The sequence below is a fragment of the Ictidomys tridecemlineatus genome, chromosome 4, assembly GCF_052094955.1.
Source record: "Ictidomys tridecemlineatus isolate mIctTri1 chromosome 4, mIctTri1.hap1, whole genome shotgun sequence".
Classification (NCBI taxonomy): domain Eukaryota; kingdom Metazoa; phylum Chordata; class Mammalia; order Rodentia; family Sciuridae; genus Ictidomys; species Ictidomys tridecemlineatus.
Genome location: NC_135480.1, coordinates 175,144,552 through 175,160,390, shown reverse-complemented (window position 1 = coordinate 175,160,390; position 15,839 = coordinate 175,144,552). Strand labels below are relative to the sequence as shown.

General features: G+C 38.4%; 1 protein-coding gene across 7 annotated transcripts in view; it reads left to right on the top strand.

Moving 5' to 3' along the window:
• Rnf38 (ring finger protein 38) overlaps window positions 1-15,839 on the top strand; it is a 130,154-nt gene that overhangs the window by 72,468 nt on the left and 41,847 nt on the right. For 2 of the 7 annotated variants that reach the window (XM_078047825.1, XM_078047826.1), the window contains exon 3: window positions 10,984-11,133. The exons of 2 other annotated variants lie outside the window; for them this stretch is intronic. In XM_078047825.1, the coding sequence (XP_077903951.1) occupies window positions 10,984-11,133 (150 nt within the window). Of the gene's footprint in view, window positions 1-1,755; window positions 1,883-10,983; window positions 11,134-15,839 lie in introns of those variants that run through there. 3 more of the 7 variants (XM_078047832.1, XM_078047829.1, XM_078047827.1) reach the window with 3 other exon arrangements.

Here is a 15,839-nt window from a genome sequence, read left to right as displayed (position 1 = left end):
GGAAGACAAGTGTACACGGTTATTTCCTTCATAAATAGAATGTACAAGGTTTAGAGGGTTCTGAAACATCAGTTTAGCTTGATTCCCTCATTTCTTACTTTGAGGCAGCTGAGGTCCAGAGAGGGAAGGAAACAGGTTTAAGTAATGCCCAAAGAATTAGAACTTTGGTATTCTGCTGACTGGACCTAGTCACCTTTAAAATATGTTAACCATCTTCCGGTCATGGTGGCGCTTGCTTTATAATCCCAGCACCTGGGGAGGTTAACAGGCAGGAGGATTGCCAAATTCAAAGCCGCCTCAACAATTTAGCGACATCCTAAAACATACACAACCCCACTGGGCAAGCGGCTTACAAGTGCCCCTGGGTTCAGTTCCTAGTACCCCCGTCCCCCAAAAAAGAAAACCTCACCATCCTTGTAGGAATCTTCTAACTTCTACTTTTGAAAGCTCCCGTCTTCTATGATGCTCTCCCCAATTCCTCTCCCCACTACAATACCATTTAACAATTTTTATCATTTATTGTGCTTTTATTAATAGTCTTCTCTCTTGGATCTTGAACAGTTTCGGGAACCAAGCCTACTTCAGTCTGCATCCTTATTTTCACACTCTGCAGCAAGGTTTGAATAACTATCAGACCTGTGAAGCTTTAGTCCAAGTTGGGTTCCAACCAGCTTGCTCCCTTGCGAGACAATTTTGTCTATATTAATAAAAACTTTCATTCTCTTGGGCCACAGAATACGTATTTGAGAATTCGATGAGATTATTGTTTGCTGAATTTGGAAGGGGTAGGTACCGAGCACCAGTAACAACATACCTAGGAGAAAACGAATTAGGCAGCGCTGCCAGAGCACCCGCGCAACGGGCTGGGGCGGGGCTGCGCAGTGGCGCTGCGCGTCAGGCTCTGTTGCCGGAACTGGTTCTGAGCGCGCTGAGACAAGCGCTGCCCCGCCCCCGCGGGGTGGAAACAAAGGGGACTCGGCACTGCGAGTAGGACTGAGGGGGAAAGGGGCGGAGCGCTCAGGCGGTCTCGCGCACTGGGCTTGCTAGGTTTGTGTCGGAGAGGGGGCGGGGCGCGGGGGGGGGCAGCATCCAGGAATAGGAGGGGCATCGTCTGCGCACGCAGCGGAAAACAGTGCGCCAGTGCGCCGGCGCACGGCGAGACCGGGTCCGCGAGGGCCGAGGCTGGGTGCGGTGGGGCGGGGCCCCCTCGTGCAGCGGTGCGGCAGTGGCGAAGCCCCGGGCAGTTGGGGCGCAGGGCGGAGAGAATGGGGCGTCCAAGGTGTTAGACGGCTCTCAGCTCTCTGTGTGCAGCCGTCGTTTCTTGGCGCGGCCCGTGTGATGGTGCCCGGAGGAAGGAAGCGCCGTGACAGCGCCTCAGTCGGAGCCCGGGTTCCGGGGGTGAGGAGGCCCGGGGACGGCGGAGCTGGCGAGCTGGCCGCTGGCTGGGCGAGCGGTCACAATAGGAGGCGGCGGCCCAGCAAGAAGCCGCGGGAGCAGCCCCGCTGGGCGGAGCCTCCCCTCACAGGTACTGGCAGCCATGGCCGTTGGTTCCCGCGCGAGGGCGGGACGGGCCTCGGGCCGGTGGTAGCCGTGAGGAGGTTTGGCCCGAGTGCCCCAGCTTCTTTGTTCCCGCAGCGGCGGCGAGGCGTGCGAGCGCAGCTAGCATGAGCGCCGGCCCTCTGCCGCCTGGCAGATGGCCCGGCTCTCTTGCTCCCTCCCTCTTTGCCGAGGCGCAGGTGTAATGATGTCACCCAGGAGAACGCAGAACCCGGTCACAGGGGTTCTCTTCTCCCGGTCTTCTGCCCCTGCGGGTTTCTGGACGGTCTGCGTTTTGTTCTCAGGGGATGGAAGTTCTTCCTTTCAGGGCTGAAGAATGAGAGAGGTTGGTTTTTGAAATTGGAGTTTTTCAGGTTATTGATATCTGAAGAGAATAAAGTTTTTGTTTTGGTGTGTACTGCTTGTAAGGGAAGGAGATTTTCTTTGTGTTGCAAAAATGATATGTGATGTTAATAAGTAAAAGTTGAGTATGCTAATTCTTCCACTATAAATAGAAGTGAATACTTAAATGTAATCATTGCTAGCATCTTATAAATTGCCTTTTTTTCCCCCTTCATAAGCCGTGGGTTTAACAGAAAAGTAAAATGTGTTCAACGCTTATACATGCTCATCATACTAATTTATTATCTTACAATTCCAAGCCTGCCACATCAATATGGCTTTGTTTGCAGGTACTCTTGTAACATGTTTACCATAGTTCCTTTAAATAGCAAGGAGATCTTTTAATTTAGGCTTCAAACAAAATCCACTCATGGTTTTTACCGGCAGAATTAAAACCAAAGCGAAATTGTTCAGGAACACCATCTAAAGGAAGGAATGCAACTTACACAGAAGTCAACAATGGAAACCTAAATATGTGGGTATGGAAAGGTGGAGCACTTGATATTAAAATTTATAACTTGAATTTTAACTAGGAGTATTATTTCTTCAGTTAGCCCTTACCTGAGTTCCTCCTGCCTTATAACTGATATAATGCATTTCACACTTTGAAAACTTAGTCATAAATCTACACATTTATAAGGGTCCCTTTAAAGTCACTTCCTATAATATTCTCTTTAGACTCATTTCTAAGAGAATTGGAAGTTTTAAAGACTGTAATTGAATATGTTCTGCAACCGACTAGCCACATGGACCTCAGGTCCTCCAAAATAAGAAAGAACTGGACTTTTGGACCCTCTACCTCTGATACCTTTTATAGCTAACCTAAATCAGCAAGTAGATTCTGAGAATTTTCTGTGCTAAAACATTCTGACTTATGAGGAAAAGTAAACAGAATGACATAGTCTGACATAACTGAATCTGGTAGCATCATAATATAGAATGTAGGTCTATTGTGTTCTCCTTGCCAACAGTAGCAAATGGGCAAAAGCACTGTTTTTTACCCATTTCTTACTCTTTCTTAGGCTGCATGTAAAATATAGAGAGAAATCAAGATAAAAATTGATGAAATGATCAGTTGCTTGGTCAGTATGGAAAGACCTAGTTTATCTGTCTTAGTGGGGCAGCGTTGCACATGCCTATAATCCCAGTAGCTCTGGAGGTTTAGGATGGAAAGTTCAAGGCCAGCCTAGGCCACTTATTGAAGCCCTTAGCAACTTAAGCAAGACACTCTCAAAATAAAAAGGGCTGGGGATGTTGCTTAGTGGTTAAACACTCCTGGGTTCAATCACCAGTACAAAGAAAAAAAAAAGATTATAAAGATTATCTATCTACTAGGTTGTTTCATCTATTTCTCTTTGTTTCATGCTGCCCCTAGTTTGGTTTAGGCACTCCCATTTTGTAATTCATCTTGCTGGGAAGATAATTCTGTATCCGTTTTTATTGTGCCATGGTGTCTGGGTTATTTTACTGATTTTCTGGTTTCCTGCTAAATTCACATATCAAATGACAACAGTTTTCATTTCTGTTCCATTGTACTTAAGCAGAGAAAAAGTGAACTATTGGTTAAGAGCAGTCAGATTGTAAACATCCATTTGTAGTTCTGTTCTAGTTTATTCATTAGGAAATGTTAAATACCTAAGAAGGCACTGTTAATCTAGAGGATATAAAGCAAATGCGTGAACTCTGTAGTAAATTAATGAGAAAGAAATTTGGAGTAAACAAGAAGAGGGATCATGTATATAGTCTCATTGTTTTCCAAACTTGCAAATATCTCCCCTCCCATTATTTTATGGAACTCTGGACTAGGGAAAGGAAGTGCAAGGAGGTGGAGTACTTGGCTCTTTTCATTCATCTTGGTTTTGCCGTGCTCCCAGAAAGACATAGATCCATTTAGTTTCCTTTAACTCAAAAATGGGAATAATAGTTTATTTTTAGAAAGAATTGCCAGTATTGGGCAGTAGTGAGTAATGATCATCCCTGAGGTAGATAGTACAAGTTTTTTTAATGGTTTTCCCCTAGTAGTGCCTATTAGCTTTTCAAAAATGATTTTCAGAGAACTTTTGACAGTTGAATAAAAGTAATAGAATGATTTTATTTCTTTTACCATTTCAATTGTGTGCCATTTGTATTTATGTGTGTTTGTAGGAAAAATAACAGCCACATTCCTAGACCTTTTGCTTTTTATTTGAGACAGCGACTCACAAAGCTGCTGAAGCGTCCTTGATCTTTGGACCTCAGCTTTCCAGAATTAGAGTCTTGGTTTTTTTTTCTTTCTTTTTTAAAAAATCATAAACATCCATAAATTTGATGTCTTTTTAAAAGCAGCTTTATTGAGTGGTAAAATTATAGACCATAAAATCCACTCAGTAATCGATTGATTGATAGGAGTGGAGCTACTGGGAATTGAATTCAGGGTGCTTTACCACCAAGCTATAGTCCCAGCCCTTTTTATTTATTTTTCTTAAACATTTATTTATCTTCAGTTTCAGGCAGACACGTTATTTTGTTTTTATGTGGTGCTGAGGATCGAACCCAGTGCCTCACGCATGCTAGGTGAGTGCCCTTCCACTGAGCCACAACCCCAGCCTCCGCTTTTTATTTTTTATTTTGAGATGGGATCTTGCCAAGTTGCTTAGGACCTCCCTTGGTTGCTGAGGTTGGCTTTGAACTTGGGATTCTCCTGTCTGAGCCAGTGCCCCACTTAATTCATTGACTTTTGTTAAATTTTATAGAGTTGTGCAGCCATCAACACAGTCCAGTTTTAGAATATTTTTATCATCCCCTCAAAATTCCTGTACCCATCCAAACCAATCTTTTGCATGGCTTGAGGAGGCACACATTGCTGGCTCCAGTGTCCTTTCCCCTGCTCCACTAGCAAAATCCTCTTGGAAAATTATGCTTCCAAAAAGTGAAAGCTAAAGAAACTTTTGCTTTAGGCCCAGTGATACAACTGTACTCAAAGCAACAGAGAGGTCTAAATTCTTTCTCAGAATGGTGGTGGTGGGGGGAATATCCCAGCAACAGGCACAGTACAAATGAATATCTCAGTGATTTATCCTGTCTCAATTTTGAGGTGGACTTGTGGACAACAACTGGCTTTTGTTATTTTTTGTTTTGTGGTGTTGGAGATTAAACCCAGGCCTGGGTCTTGTGCATCCTAGGCACTCACTTTCTCCAGCATAATCACTGACTTAAGTGGTGATCTGCAGGTGATTTTTTTCCCCTGTCCTGGTCAAAACTTTTTGCTTTGTCTTATTCTAACCAGATTCATAAAAAAAAAAAAAAAAATTTAAAAAAAGGCAGGCTATGCTATCGTTTGGTTACTTTGGAAGATTATTCTTTCAGTAGTTGAGTTCCTGTTTTAACGTACTCTTTTAGGTGAAAGTGACATGCTGAATATGACATGGAGATTTGGTGTGCTTTTTTTAGTTTTTATTAATTTATTTATTTGCAGTGCTGAGAATCAACTCAGTGTCTCCTACATGCTAGGCAAGTGCTCATCACACCCTCATCCCTACCCTTTCGAGTGAATTCTTGGTTTTTCTTCATAATCTTCTAAATTTTTATCCAAAATTTATGAGATTCCAGGAACTTAACCCCAATTTTTTAAAAAAATATATTTATTTATATATATATTTGTGAAAAAAATTTTTATGTGGCACTGAGGATCGAGCCCAGTGATTCACACATGCCAGGCAAGCCTCTATTGCTGAGCCACAACTCCAGCTCCTTAACCCCAATTTTAATAATAACATTTACATGATTTTGTTCCTCTCTTAGTTAATAGCATATGCATTTTTATTGCTATTTTTAATGGCTATGTAATAGTTCACCAAACTGGTGCACTATAATTTTTCTTAGCAATTACTTACTAAACATTAAGCTTTTGGGGTACAGTGGTGCATGCCTATAATCCCAGTGGCTGGGGAGCTGAGATGGGGATCACAAGTTCAAAGCCAGCCTCAGCAATTTAGGAAGAACCTGAGCAATTTAGCAGGCAAGATCCTGTCTCAAAGTAAAAATTGAGAAGAGCTGGTGATATGGCTCAGTGGCTAAGTTCCCCTGGGTTTAATCCCCAGTACCAAAACAAACAAAAAAACCCATTAAGTTACTTTTAAATTATTGTTGGTATTGTGTTATGATGATGAACACATTTGTTCATGTTGCTTTTTCCTTATTTTGGAGCATAACAGAATTTATCAGATTAAAGATTGCAGATGCAGATTATAGGTATGCTTTTCAAATTGTTCATAAAATCTGCCAAATTGCTTCCCAAGAGTTTAACATTTGCTCTCATGGAAACATGAGAATATTTGGAATCTTAAGACAAGTTGGATTTGACTTCATTGTGTCGATGCCAAGACTTGGACCTAGAGGATTAAGGACTGGCTAGAGGCAACACTAAGTCCTTGACTCCTCTTCATCTGATGTTTTTTCTTTTTTGTATTCGGTTTTGATTGAGTGCTTTTGACCAGTCCATATGCTGCTAGTAACGGTGAACAATTTTTTTTTCCCTTCTGTGGAGTATTATGGCCAGTTTGGAGAAGGCAGTTTATTTAAGCCTTTGAGCACCTTGTTCTGTAGAAAGTGCATTATTTTAGTGCTGCCCTAGGGGTCACGTACTTACAAATCCTGTGCCTCACCTTTTTTGGGAAAATGCAAATGAATGAAGAAGAAAGCTGTTATCAGAAGCAGTTTTAGAAGGAATATATTCTGGACAATGTCTCCTAAATTCTGTAATTTTTAGCACATTAACTGATAATAATTGTCAAACTCTCCAAATTGTTGGTTATATATGACTACCAAAACAGAAAGGCAACATTAAAAGTTGTTCTGAAAATAACAAGTATTGGGGCTTAAAAGGTTAAACTGTTTTTTGTAAACAGTCTTGTGAAACTGTGAGGTTCCCCCCGCCCATTATGTGGGGGTAATTACTCATAGGGTTATATGTAAGTAAACATCAAAAACAAGATCTAGGAGTTAGACTTAATCCTGTCTCAGGGATATTTCCATGGCTGGGCTTTTGCAAGTACAGGTTGCATCCTGAGAATAGGTTGAACAGTTATTTTATACTCTCCATGTTCTTCATATTCCCTAAAGTTAACCAAATCTTTGTAATGCTCAATAGTTTCCAGGCTAGAAAAAAATACTCATATCAATTTTCAGGTATACTTTAACAATATGTATGTATGTATGTATTTAGGGAGGGGGGTGCCAAGGATTTAATTCAGAGGCACTTGATCACTGAGCCACATCCCCAGTCCTGTTTTGTATTTTATTTAGAGAAAGGGTCTCACTAAGTTGATTAACATTGAATTTGAGGTCTTCCTGCCTCAGCCTCCCAAAATGCTAGGATTACAGTGTGCCACTGCTCCCATCTTAACCTTACAAGTTTAACTGAGGAAGAATCAGTGAAAACTTATCTAAAACAATTTATAAGGAAACATACTAATTATTTTTAAGTAGGCTTTGTGGAATAATTGTTACTAACCAAAGAAAATTATAAAGAAGAATGTTTCTTTTAAAGATTAAACTAAAAGATAGTTTAGTACATTGAGTATGAACCTTAGTGTCTGATGGACTTGGGTTCAGATTATGTAATTTTGCTGTTTTTGAGGTATGTGGCTTTAAGCAAGTTGATTAAACCTAATATGTAGTGCATAAATATTAGCCCAGTTCAGTTCCTGGCGTGAAGTTAGCCGTTACCAGATTGAGATTTGATTTGTTTTTCTGGTACTGGGAATGGAACCTAGAAGTTCTCTACCACTGAGCCACATCTCAGCCCTTTGTATTTAAGATAAGGTCTCACTGAGTTACTTAGGGTGGTCTTGAACTTGCCTCTACCTCCCAAATTGTTGGGGTTATAGGCATGCCAGCCAAATTGAAGTTTTAAAAACTCCTGTATGCTTAAATTTAAAATACCTTTATTCTTTCATAATTAAATTCTGGAGAAACTTCCCTTGAGTTTAGAGGAAAAAATTTTATCCTAGTTTTATATACATGTTAATTTTATGTGATTTATTACAGATTACCACAAATCTGTTATAAAACATAAAATCTATAATATTACAATTTTCATATATCAGGAGTCTTTGTATGAGTTGTCTGCTGGGCCCCCTGCTCTAGTAAGTGTTCCAGCTCCTAGACACTGCTGTCAGGTCCCTACCATATTGCCTCCTTTGTATCCCTTTGCACAGTGTAGTAGCTTGGTTTGAAGGGTTAGTAGGAGATCCTCTTCAGATTCAAGAATGGCTCAGTTCCTTTTCTTCAAGAACTTTCTCTGATGAATTTGGGCCCACCCAGGATATCTCCTTCTTGATCAACTTAAAATTGACTGATATTGGCATATGAAATCTGTCTTATTTACAGTCTTGTCCATAAATAAGATCGAAGGGTTGTACCTGAAGTGGAAATCTTGGGGGGCACCTTATATAATATTTTGCCTAACATATATATACCCAAAATGTTTTGTATGTCATTTTATCTGGTGGAGGTGGGGAGCTTGATCAAGCTTATCTATGGTTTTGTCCTATACTTATTTTAACTACATGATTTGAATGTAGCTTTCTTCCACTGTATTTTAGTCCTCCCTTTTTGTAGACAGTTGGAGCTTCTGACCAAAGGAGGCTGTTTTGAGTAAGATAGAATATGCTTGAAAATATTAAGGCCACAGGGGCCTAGTTTGTTTTATTGTTGTTGTTGTTGTGATGTATTTTTTGTTTATATGTGACCAAAATCTTAAATTTTTAGAGGAGCAAAGAATGGAAGAGAGGAAACCTGACCCCTGATTTTTTTTCCCAAACAACTACTAGCACTAGCATTTTGTAAGACTCTTTGACTTGATTGTTGAAGGCAAATAACCTTATTTAAGTACACTACAAAAGTTATTTACCATAAAAAATTAAAAGCATCAGAGGATTACAGAGAAACATTTTCAGAGAAAAGTGCTTTAAGATGATAAAAGCATTCCTTAGATTGAGCGAGGAGCCAGGAATTTTGAAAATACCACCTCTTTCTAGGAAATCTTTTCTTACTACTCTTACCCTCGGATCAGCTGGGGCTTCTACCTGTGTTCTATATTTGCCTCATTTAAATATTATACTATAGTTGACTGCTTGCATCTGTTTCGTTTCTTAATTAGAATAAAGCTTACTCTGAAGGGTAGGATTCATGTTTTATCTTTATACCTTTCTTAGAACACTTAGCTCGTGAGAGGGAATCAGAAAATATTCCTTGATTCAGTGATATATACTTTATAGTGTTAAAGAATATTAACAGATTCATGTTTGTAGTACAGAGGTAAACTTAAGCTCATGTCCAAAAATTTTGTGTCGCAAATTAATAAATTCTAAAATACTTGCCCTTGTGATTTGCATTTATTCCTAGGAGGGTATTTTAAAGTATTTTTACTCTTATTAGTGGGCATGGTTATGTTTACCAGGCTCATGGCAAGCAAGAAAAAAGGTTATAAAAGAACTAAGGAAAGTTATTACAGCAAGGGTATTAATATAATGAACATTCTACTGCTTTCCTTTTCCAGCCATACTGAACATTTTGCAATTTCCTGACTATGCTATGGTCTTTTGCCAATTGTCCTAGTTTATTACATGTACAATTATTAAGGTACTTACACTATGTAGTGATTTACTTTTGTTTTCTTTTTATTTTGCAGTACAAGGGATTAAATCCAGGGCCTTGCTCATACTGGACAAGTGCTCTACCACTGAGCTGTATCCCCACCCTTTTGTAACATACTTCTCAGTGGTAGGAAACCATGCCTTTCTTTCTGGTCTAGTGCCTGTCAAATAGACACTTCAATAAATATGAATAAATGAGGCAATGAAACTCTAAAACACAAGACAGTGTTAAACTATGTGATATTTAGTGTGGAAACAAATACATAAACCTCAACTACCAAGAAGAATTTCACCCTCACTGTAGAGTAGAACAGGTTGCGTGCATGATTTTTTATTTTTATTTTTTTGGTACTGGGGATTGAACTCAGAGCCACTCAACTACTGAGCCACATCCCCAGCCCTATTTTTTTTTTTTTTTTTTGGTTTGTTTGTTTTATTTAGAGACAGGGTCTCACTGAGTTGCTTAGCACCTTGCTTTTGCTGAGGCTGGTTTTGAACTCACAATCCTCCTGCCTCAGCCTCCCAAGCCACTGGGATTACAAGCACTTATGCCTAGCAGTGGGCATGATTTTTATGACACTATAAACACATTTAAATATGAGGAGATTAAAACCAGGGACACTTTCCAGAGTTAACCTCTAGTTTTGTTTTTTTTTTTAAATTTATTCATTCATTTATTTTGATAGAGTCTCACTAACTTGCCTGGTCTGACCTCAAACTTGCAAACCTACTGCCTCAGCCTCCCAAGTAGCTGGGTTTACAGGTGTGTACCACCACAAGCATTTAAAAAGAAGTGTATTTACTTTGGGGCTTATGATCTTATTCTTTATTCCTTAAGAAAATCTCTAGGCTTATATTGAGAGAACAAAGATTACCAGTTAAACAAGGTTGCTATATATCGTATGGTATACAGTCATATGTAAGATAGCTATAGAAGTTTTACCACGAATATTGTCAAGAATCCTATGTGTGATCATTTGGAAGGTTAACTAAAAGTAGAATGAGGGGAAAAAATTGTTAGTCTAGGCACACACATTGTTAGTCTAGGCATTCTATACTTAAGATATGTAATACCACCTCAAATTTTCTTAACATGAAATCTAACCTTTAGGGATTTCAGAATTAACATCAATAGAAAAGGTGTACCCATAGGTATTTAGGAAACAAGAAGGATTTGGTGTTCTTGAGCCATGGCTCTTTTGCCTCAAAATTTTTATAAAGAGATCCATTGACAGAGGCAACCTTTGCCATCCTTATGTTTTGATGTTTAAAAATTTTCAAAATTTTTTTCTGTCTCTGCTAACAGAATCATCAAATACTAGAAAATCCACTGTCCTTCATAGGCTTGATTCTCCATGTTGGTGCAGCTAGCCATGAACTATCCTTTTCTTCTCCCTCTTTTTCCCAGATATCTCCCGGGGCCAATTCAGCACCTCTACCTGGCCATCCTAACAAGGTGATTTGTGAAAGGGTGAGACTTCAGAGCCTGTTCCCTCTCCTCCCAAGTGATCAGAACACTACCGTTCAAGAGGATGCTCACTTCAAAGCTTTCTTCCAGGTTCTTATATATTTACCCTTTCCCTACACAGGGCTGAAAGTCACAGATACATTCTTGGTTGTTTCTAGGAAGGCTTAAGACATTTCTTATTATCATCTTCTTATTTTCTGTTGTACGTGGGAATAAATATTCTTCTTAGAGGACTTCTTCAACATAACTTTCAGCCATTTTTTTCTGAAAAATGTTTGGCTTCTCTTGAAATATTTTAAAATTTTTTAACAATTTACCAGTCTGGTTTTGCAATCTTAGTCTTAATCACTTGTTCTAATAAGCCAAGTTTTGTTAGGAAAGTAGAAGATAAAAAATGTGTGAAAGTGAAAGCATATAAAGTATTTTTATAAGCCATCATTTATTCATTTGCTTACTGCCCTGAGTTTCTAGTAATACATATTTTTGAGAGAAAGCATGGCTGTTTGGTTTCTGTGTCTTTTAGTTCCTATATGTTAATTACAATTTAAAATTTAAAAAAAAAATACAAGGTGAAGGCTGGGCACAGTTGTATGTGCCTATAATCTCAGACTCAGAAAGCTGAGGCAGAAAGATTGCAAATTTGAGGCAAGCCTAAGCAATGTAGCAGTACCTTGTCTCACAGTGAAATTAAAAGGACTTAGGTTGTAGCTCAGCGGTAGAGCACCCCCGGTTCAATCCCCAGTGCTGCTAAAAAATAAGATGAAAACAGGAAAGTTAAGAAGTTGTAAAAAGAATAAAATCATCTTTTTAGGTTGTTAGTGAAATTACTGAGATCTGCTAAAACATAAACCACTGGCTACTAAACTTTCAGACCGTCCTCTTAGTCATATTTCAGTAATGGAAGTCAGTCTTGCAATTTTACCAGAAAGAAACCAAATTATATAATTGCTTCTAGATGGTAGGCTTGTGGGCTAAGGCATATATATGTATACCTGCAAACCTGAGGTAGTAAAGTTTTTGATGATCAACACTGGGACTTAAAGAAAGGCAGCTCATTTCTATTTGTGTGGAGAAACAGGTTGAAGCCTGGAACTGATTTGAAAAGGATATGCTTATGACACATTAGTTGGACATATGAGAAGTTGGAAACATGAAACTGTGAAACTATGTGATCCAGGGTTCTTCAGTCTGAGTCTGATATTTTTTGTTGAAATTTGTGACAGGTTCTCTGCAAGTATTAAGTCTTTTGTTTGACTCTCAAACTAGTCTTCTAATGTTAGATGAGCAAATAAAGTTTAAAAAGCTTCCTGAAGCTGGGTGCTGTGGAGTCTGTGATCCTAGTGACTTGGGAGACAGGAGGGTGCAAGGTCAAGGGCAACCTCAGCAACGTAGTGAGACCCATCTCAAAATAAAAAAGACTGGGCTTGGGTTGGGGATGTGGCTCAAGCGGTAGCGTGCTCGCCTGGCATGCGTCCGGCCCAGGTTAGATCCTCAGGCCCGGGTTCGCTCGAGGCTCTCGATCCTCAGTACCACATGCAAACAAAGATGTTGTGTCTGCCAGTAAAACTAAAAAAGATATTAAAAAGAAAATTCTCTCTTTAAAAAAAAAAAAAAAAGACTGGGCATATGGTTCAGTGGTAAAAAGTGCCCCTGGGTTAAATCCCCAGTACCGTAAAAACAAAACAAAATAATTTACTGAGACATCTGCTTAAATTCAGTTATTGACAGAGCAGGGACTCAAATTCAGCTTTAGCTATATCTTGTCCACTTTGTTATACTACTTTAGATATCAAAAGGTATTTCTACAAACTGCAGTATATATTAAGAGAATTATCTATATTGAATTGAATGACATTGATGATTTTGATTATAATATCAGTCTGCAGTAGCTTGATATTTAGTAGATGATGGATGGCTAAGAAAGAAATTGACTTAATACCCTTACTACTGCTACCAATAACAGTTATTTTATATTCTCCATGTCCTCCATATTCCCTTTAAGTCTCCAGGTACTCACTAAACATTAACCTTAAACTTAGAGATAGCTAGCTGCCAAATGAAATAGATTTAAGCTCATGTTTTAAAAATGGAAGTGCAATGTTAGAGCCTATCTATATTTGGGGTATTTTGTTATTTTTTGGTTTGGGATCTGGTGATTGAATACAAAGCCTCATACATGTAGACACATACTCTTCCACTGAGCTGCATAAAACTTTATAGATATTTCTTACAATCCTTTGAACTACTGATAATTCAGCTAATTTGATACCAAAGTTGAGTGTAATTTGTCAGTTCCAGCTATGCTTTTCATCCTAAGAAACTTGGTCACCTATAAAAAGGAAAACCTACCTAGTCATCTCCTTTCCTTACAAAGTTATTCCCTTAATGTGTTATGCTTTCTTTTCCTTAGCTTTCCCCCAAGTACCTTCCCTTCCAACTCATTCTACTTTCCTTCCCTTTGGAGTACTAAATTTTAAATATATTTACCTATCCTTTCAGTTTTTTTTCTTAAAGCACCTTCTCTACTTCCTTATTTTAGATAAGACTTCTCTTTTTTCAGAGAGGAAGCCCTATAACCTCCTCTAGGGGTAAAGAAATTATTGATTGTTCTCCCTACCCCACCCCCTAGGCATGGGGTTGGATATATGGATCGGAAGAAGGGCAGACATAGAGGAGGAAAAAAAGGTATTGATCTTCCCCTAGATCCTTAATGTTCTCTCTCTTTTTTTAATGGTACCAGAGATTGAACCTAAGGACACCTTATCACTGAGCTTCATCCTCAGCCTGTTTTGTTTTATTTAACTGTTTAAGCTATAAACTACAGCTATGAAAAATTAAATGTGATGTATAGATATAATTTTGTAAACTACCTTGTGTGATCCAAACAAAATTTCATACTTTCTCCTGCTTTCATCCTTCCATTGCAAAACAAAACTATGTTTATAGCTTGAATATTATAGTTACAGATATTTGCTGATTAGAATCTAGAACTAAAATACAGTGGAGCTCTAAAATATAGTGATTGAAAACAACACAAATTGTGGCATCAAATTAAATGAGTTTTTGTGAACCAATGGTGTTTTGTGTGATTAAAATTTGAGGAAAATCTAGGACATAACATCATTCACTAATTGTGCTCATCAAAATCTAGCCATGCAGACCTCCCTAGACCTTAGAAAGTTTTACATATACATACATACATATATATATATATATATATATTTGGATGTATATATATCTTATGGGTTCTGGTCTATAGCCAATGATAATGTCTTAGTATTTTCACACAACGTTGGGTCCTTTACATTTTGATGGAATTGCAATATGTTTTATCATAGTGTGCCATCAGCGTTTCTTTTTAAGCACTACTGCACATAAAACTTAATTTCTTTGAGCTTTTATGAAAAACACAAACATGGACCATGTCATTCTGGGAGGATATATTGGTTATTTAGTTGAGAGATTGAATTTTATAGTAAAATTTTTGAATTCAGGAGTATCAGAGCTGTACATCAAAAAAAAAATCCTGTGAAACAGGACTATGTACATTGTATGGTTGAAGGGCTATATATTTACCAAATTGTCTTTCAGAGAAACATTTTATATGTAGCTGAATATATCTTAAAATTAAGACTACAGCTATGGAAATTTAAATGTGATATATATCTATATATATATATATACAATCTATAGATATATATATCTATAGATATAATTTTGTAAACTACATTGTGTGATCCAAACAAAAATTTCATACTTTTATGCTTGCATCCTGCCATTGCAAAACAAAAAAGGAATCTGTTATTCTTGATTAGCAAATTGATTATATCAAGTATTAAGTTTTCTAAGTGTTTTCACATTATTTAAAATGGATAAAAATCTCTGAGAGTTTATTCTTCCTGGGCCATATGCAGTTAAATGTTGTCCCCTCCCTGCTTTGTCATAGAATGAGAAACTTCATGTTTTGTTAAAGATAGTTAAGGCTTGAGAAAGTCTGGGAGTTCAAAGGAAAATTGGGAACTCTTAGATTGTGCTTATTTGTAAGTCTAAGGTGAAAGGTAGCCCTACTAAATGATTAACAAATAGAGGACCAGGTTACTAGAGGACATTGAATACACACACAAACACACACTATTGCTCCTTTGAGAAGGAAATTGTGGGACTTAGTAATGATTGCTAAAATCAGAGGCACATATTAGTCACTGGTTTAGTTAGAACTTGGAACCCTTTTCCATTTTGGTGAGAGTTTTTGTGGCATAGCATCTCCTTTATTTCCAAGACTCCTTGATAGTTTTTACCCAAGATATAAAATATTTTTCTTTATCATATAATGACATCTGACTTCATGTAGTCCGCAGAGTTGCTGGAGCTAGATAAAAGAAGATGGTTCCAGTGGTTTATTTAAGGGGGTGCATCAAAGTCAGGGATAAGGTTTCAAGGGCAGAGTCTTGCTTCATGAAGTCTTGCAGTCAGCAGGTTGATTGGCATCTTGACGGGTCACACCCATCTTCTGTGCTCTGTGGGACATGGCAGAGCATAATAGGAATTCAAGTGTTTCTGGGAATTCTTAGAGGAAATGTCCACTGGAAGTTAGTTCCCCAAACACTACATATTCCTATTCACTAGGCTGTGATGTCAACAAAGTCCACACACATAGCTCTTAGCTTTGGCATGCTGAGGTAGAATTCCTGCCCAGGAAAGTTTGTAAGTGGGGTCTGGGGTGGGGGAAGTGAATATTATGGGGCTGGTCAACTGTCACAGTTGTCAGAAACTTGAGTGTGTCAGAATTCTAAGAG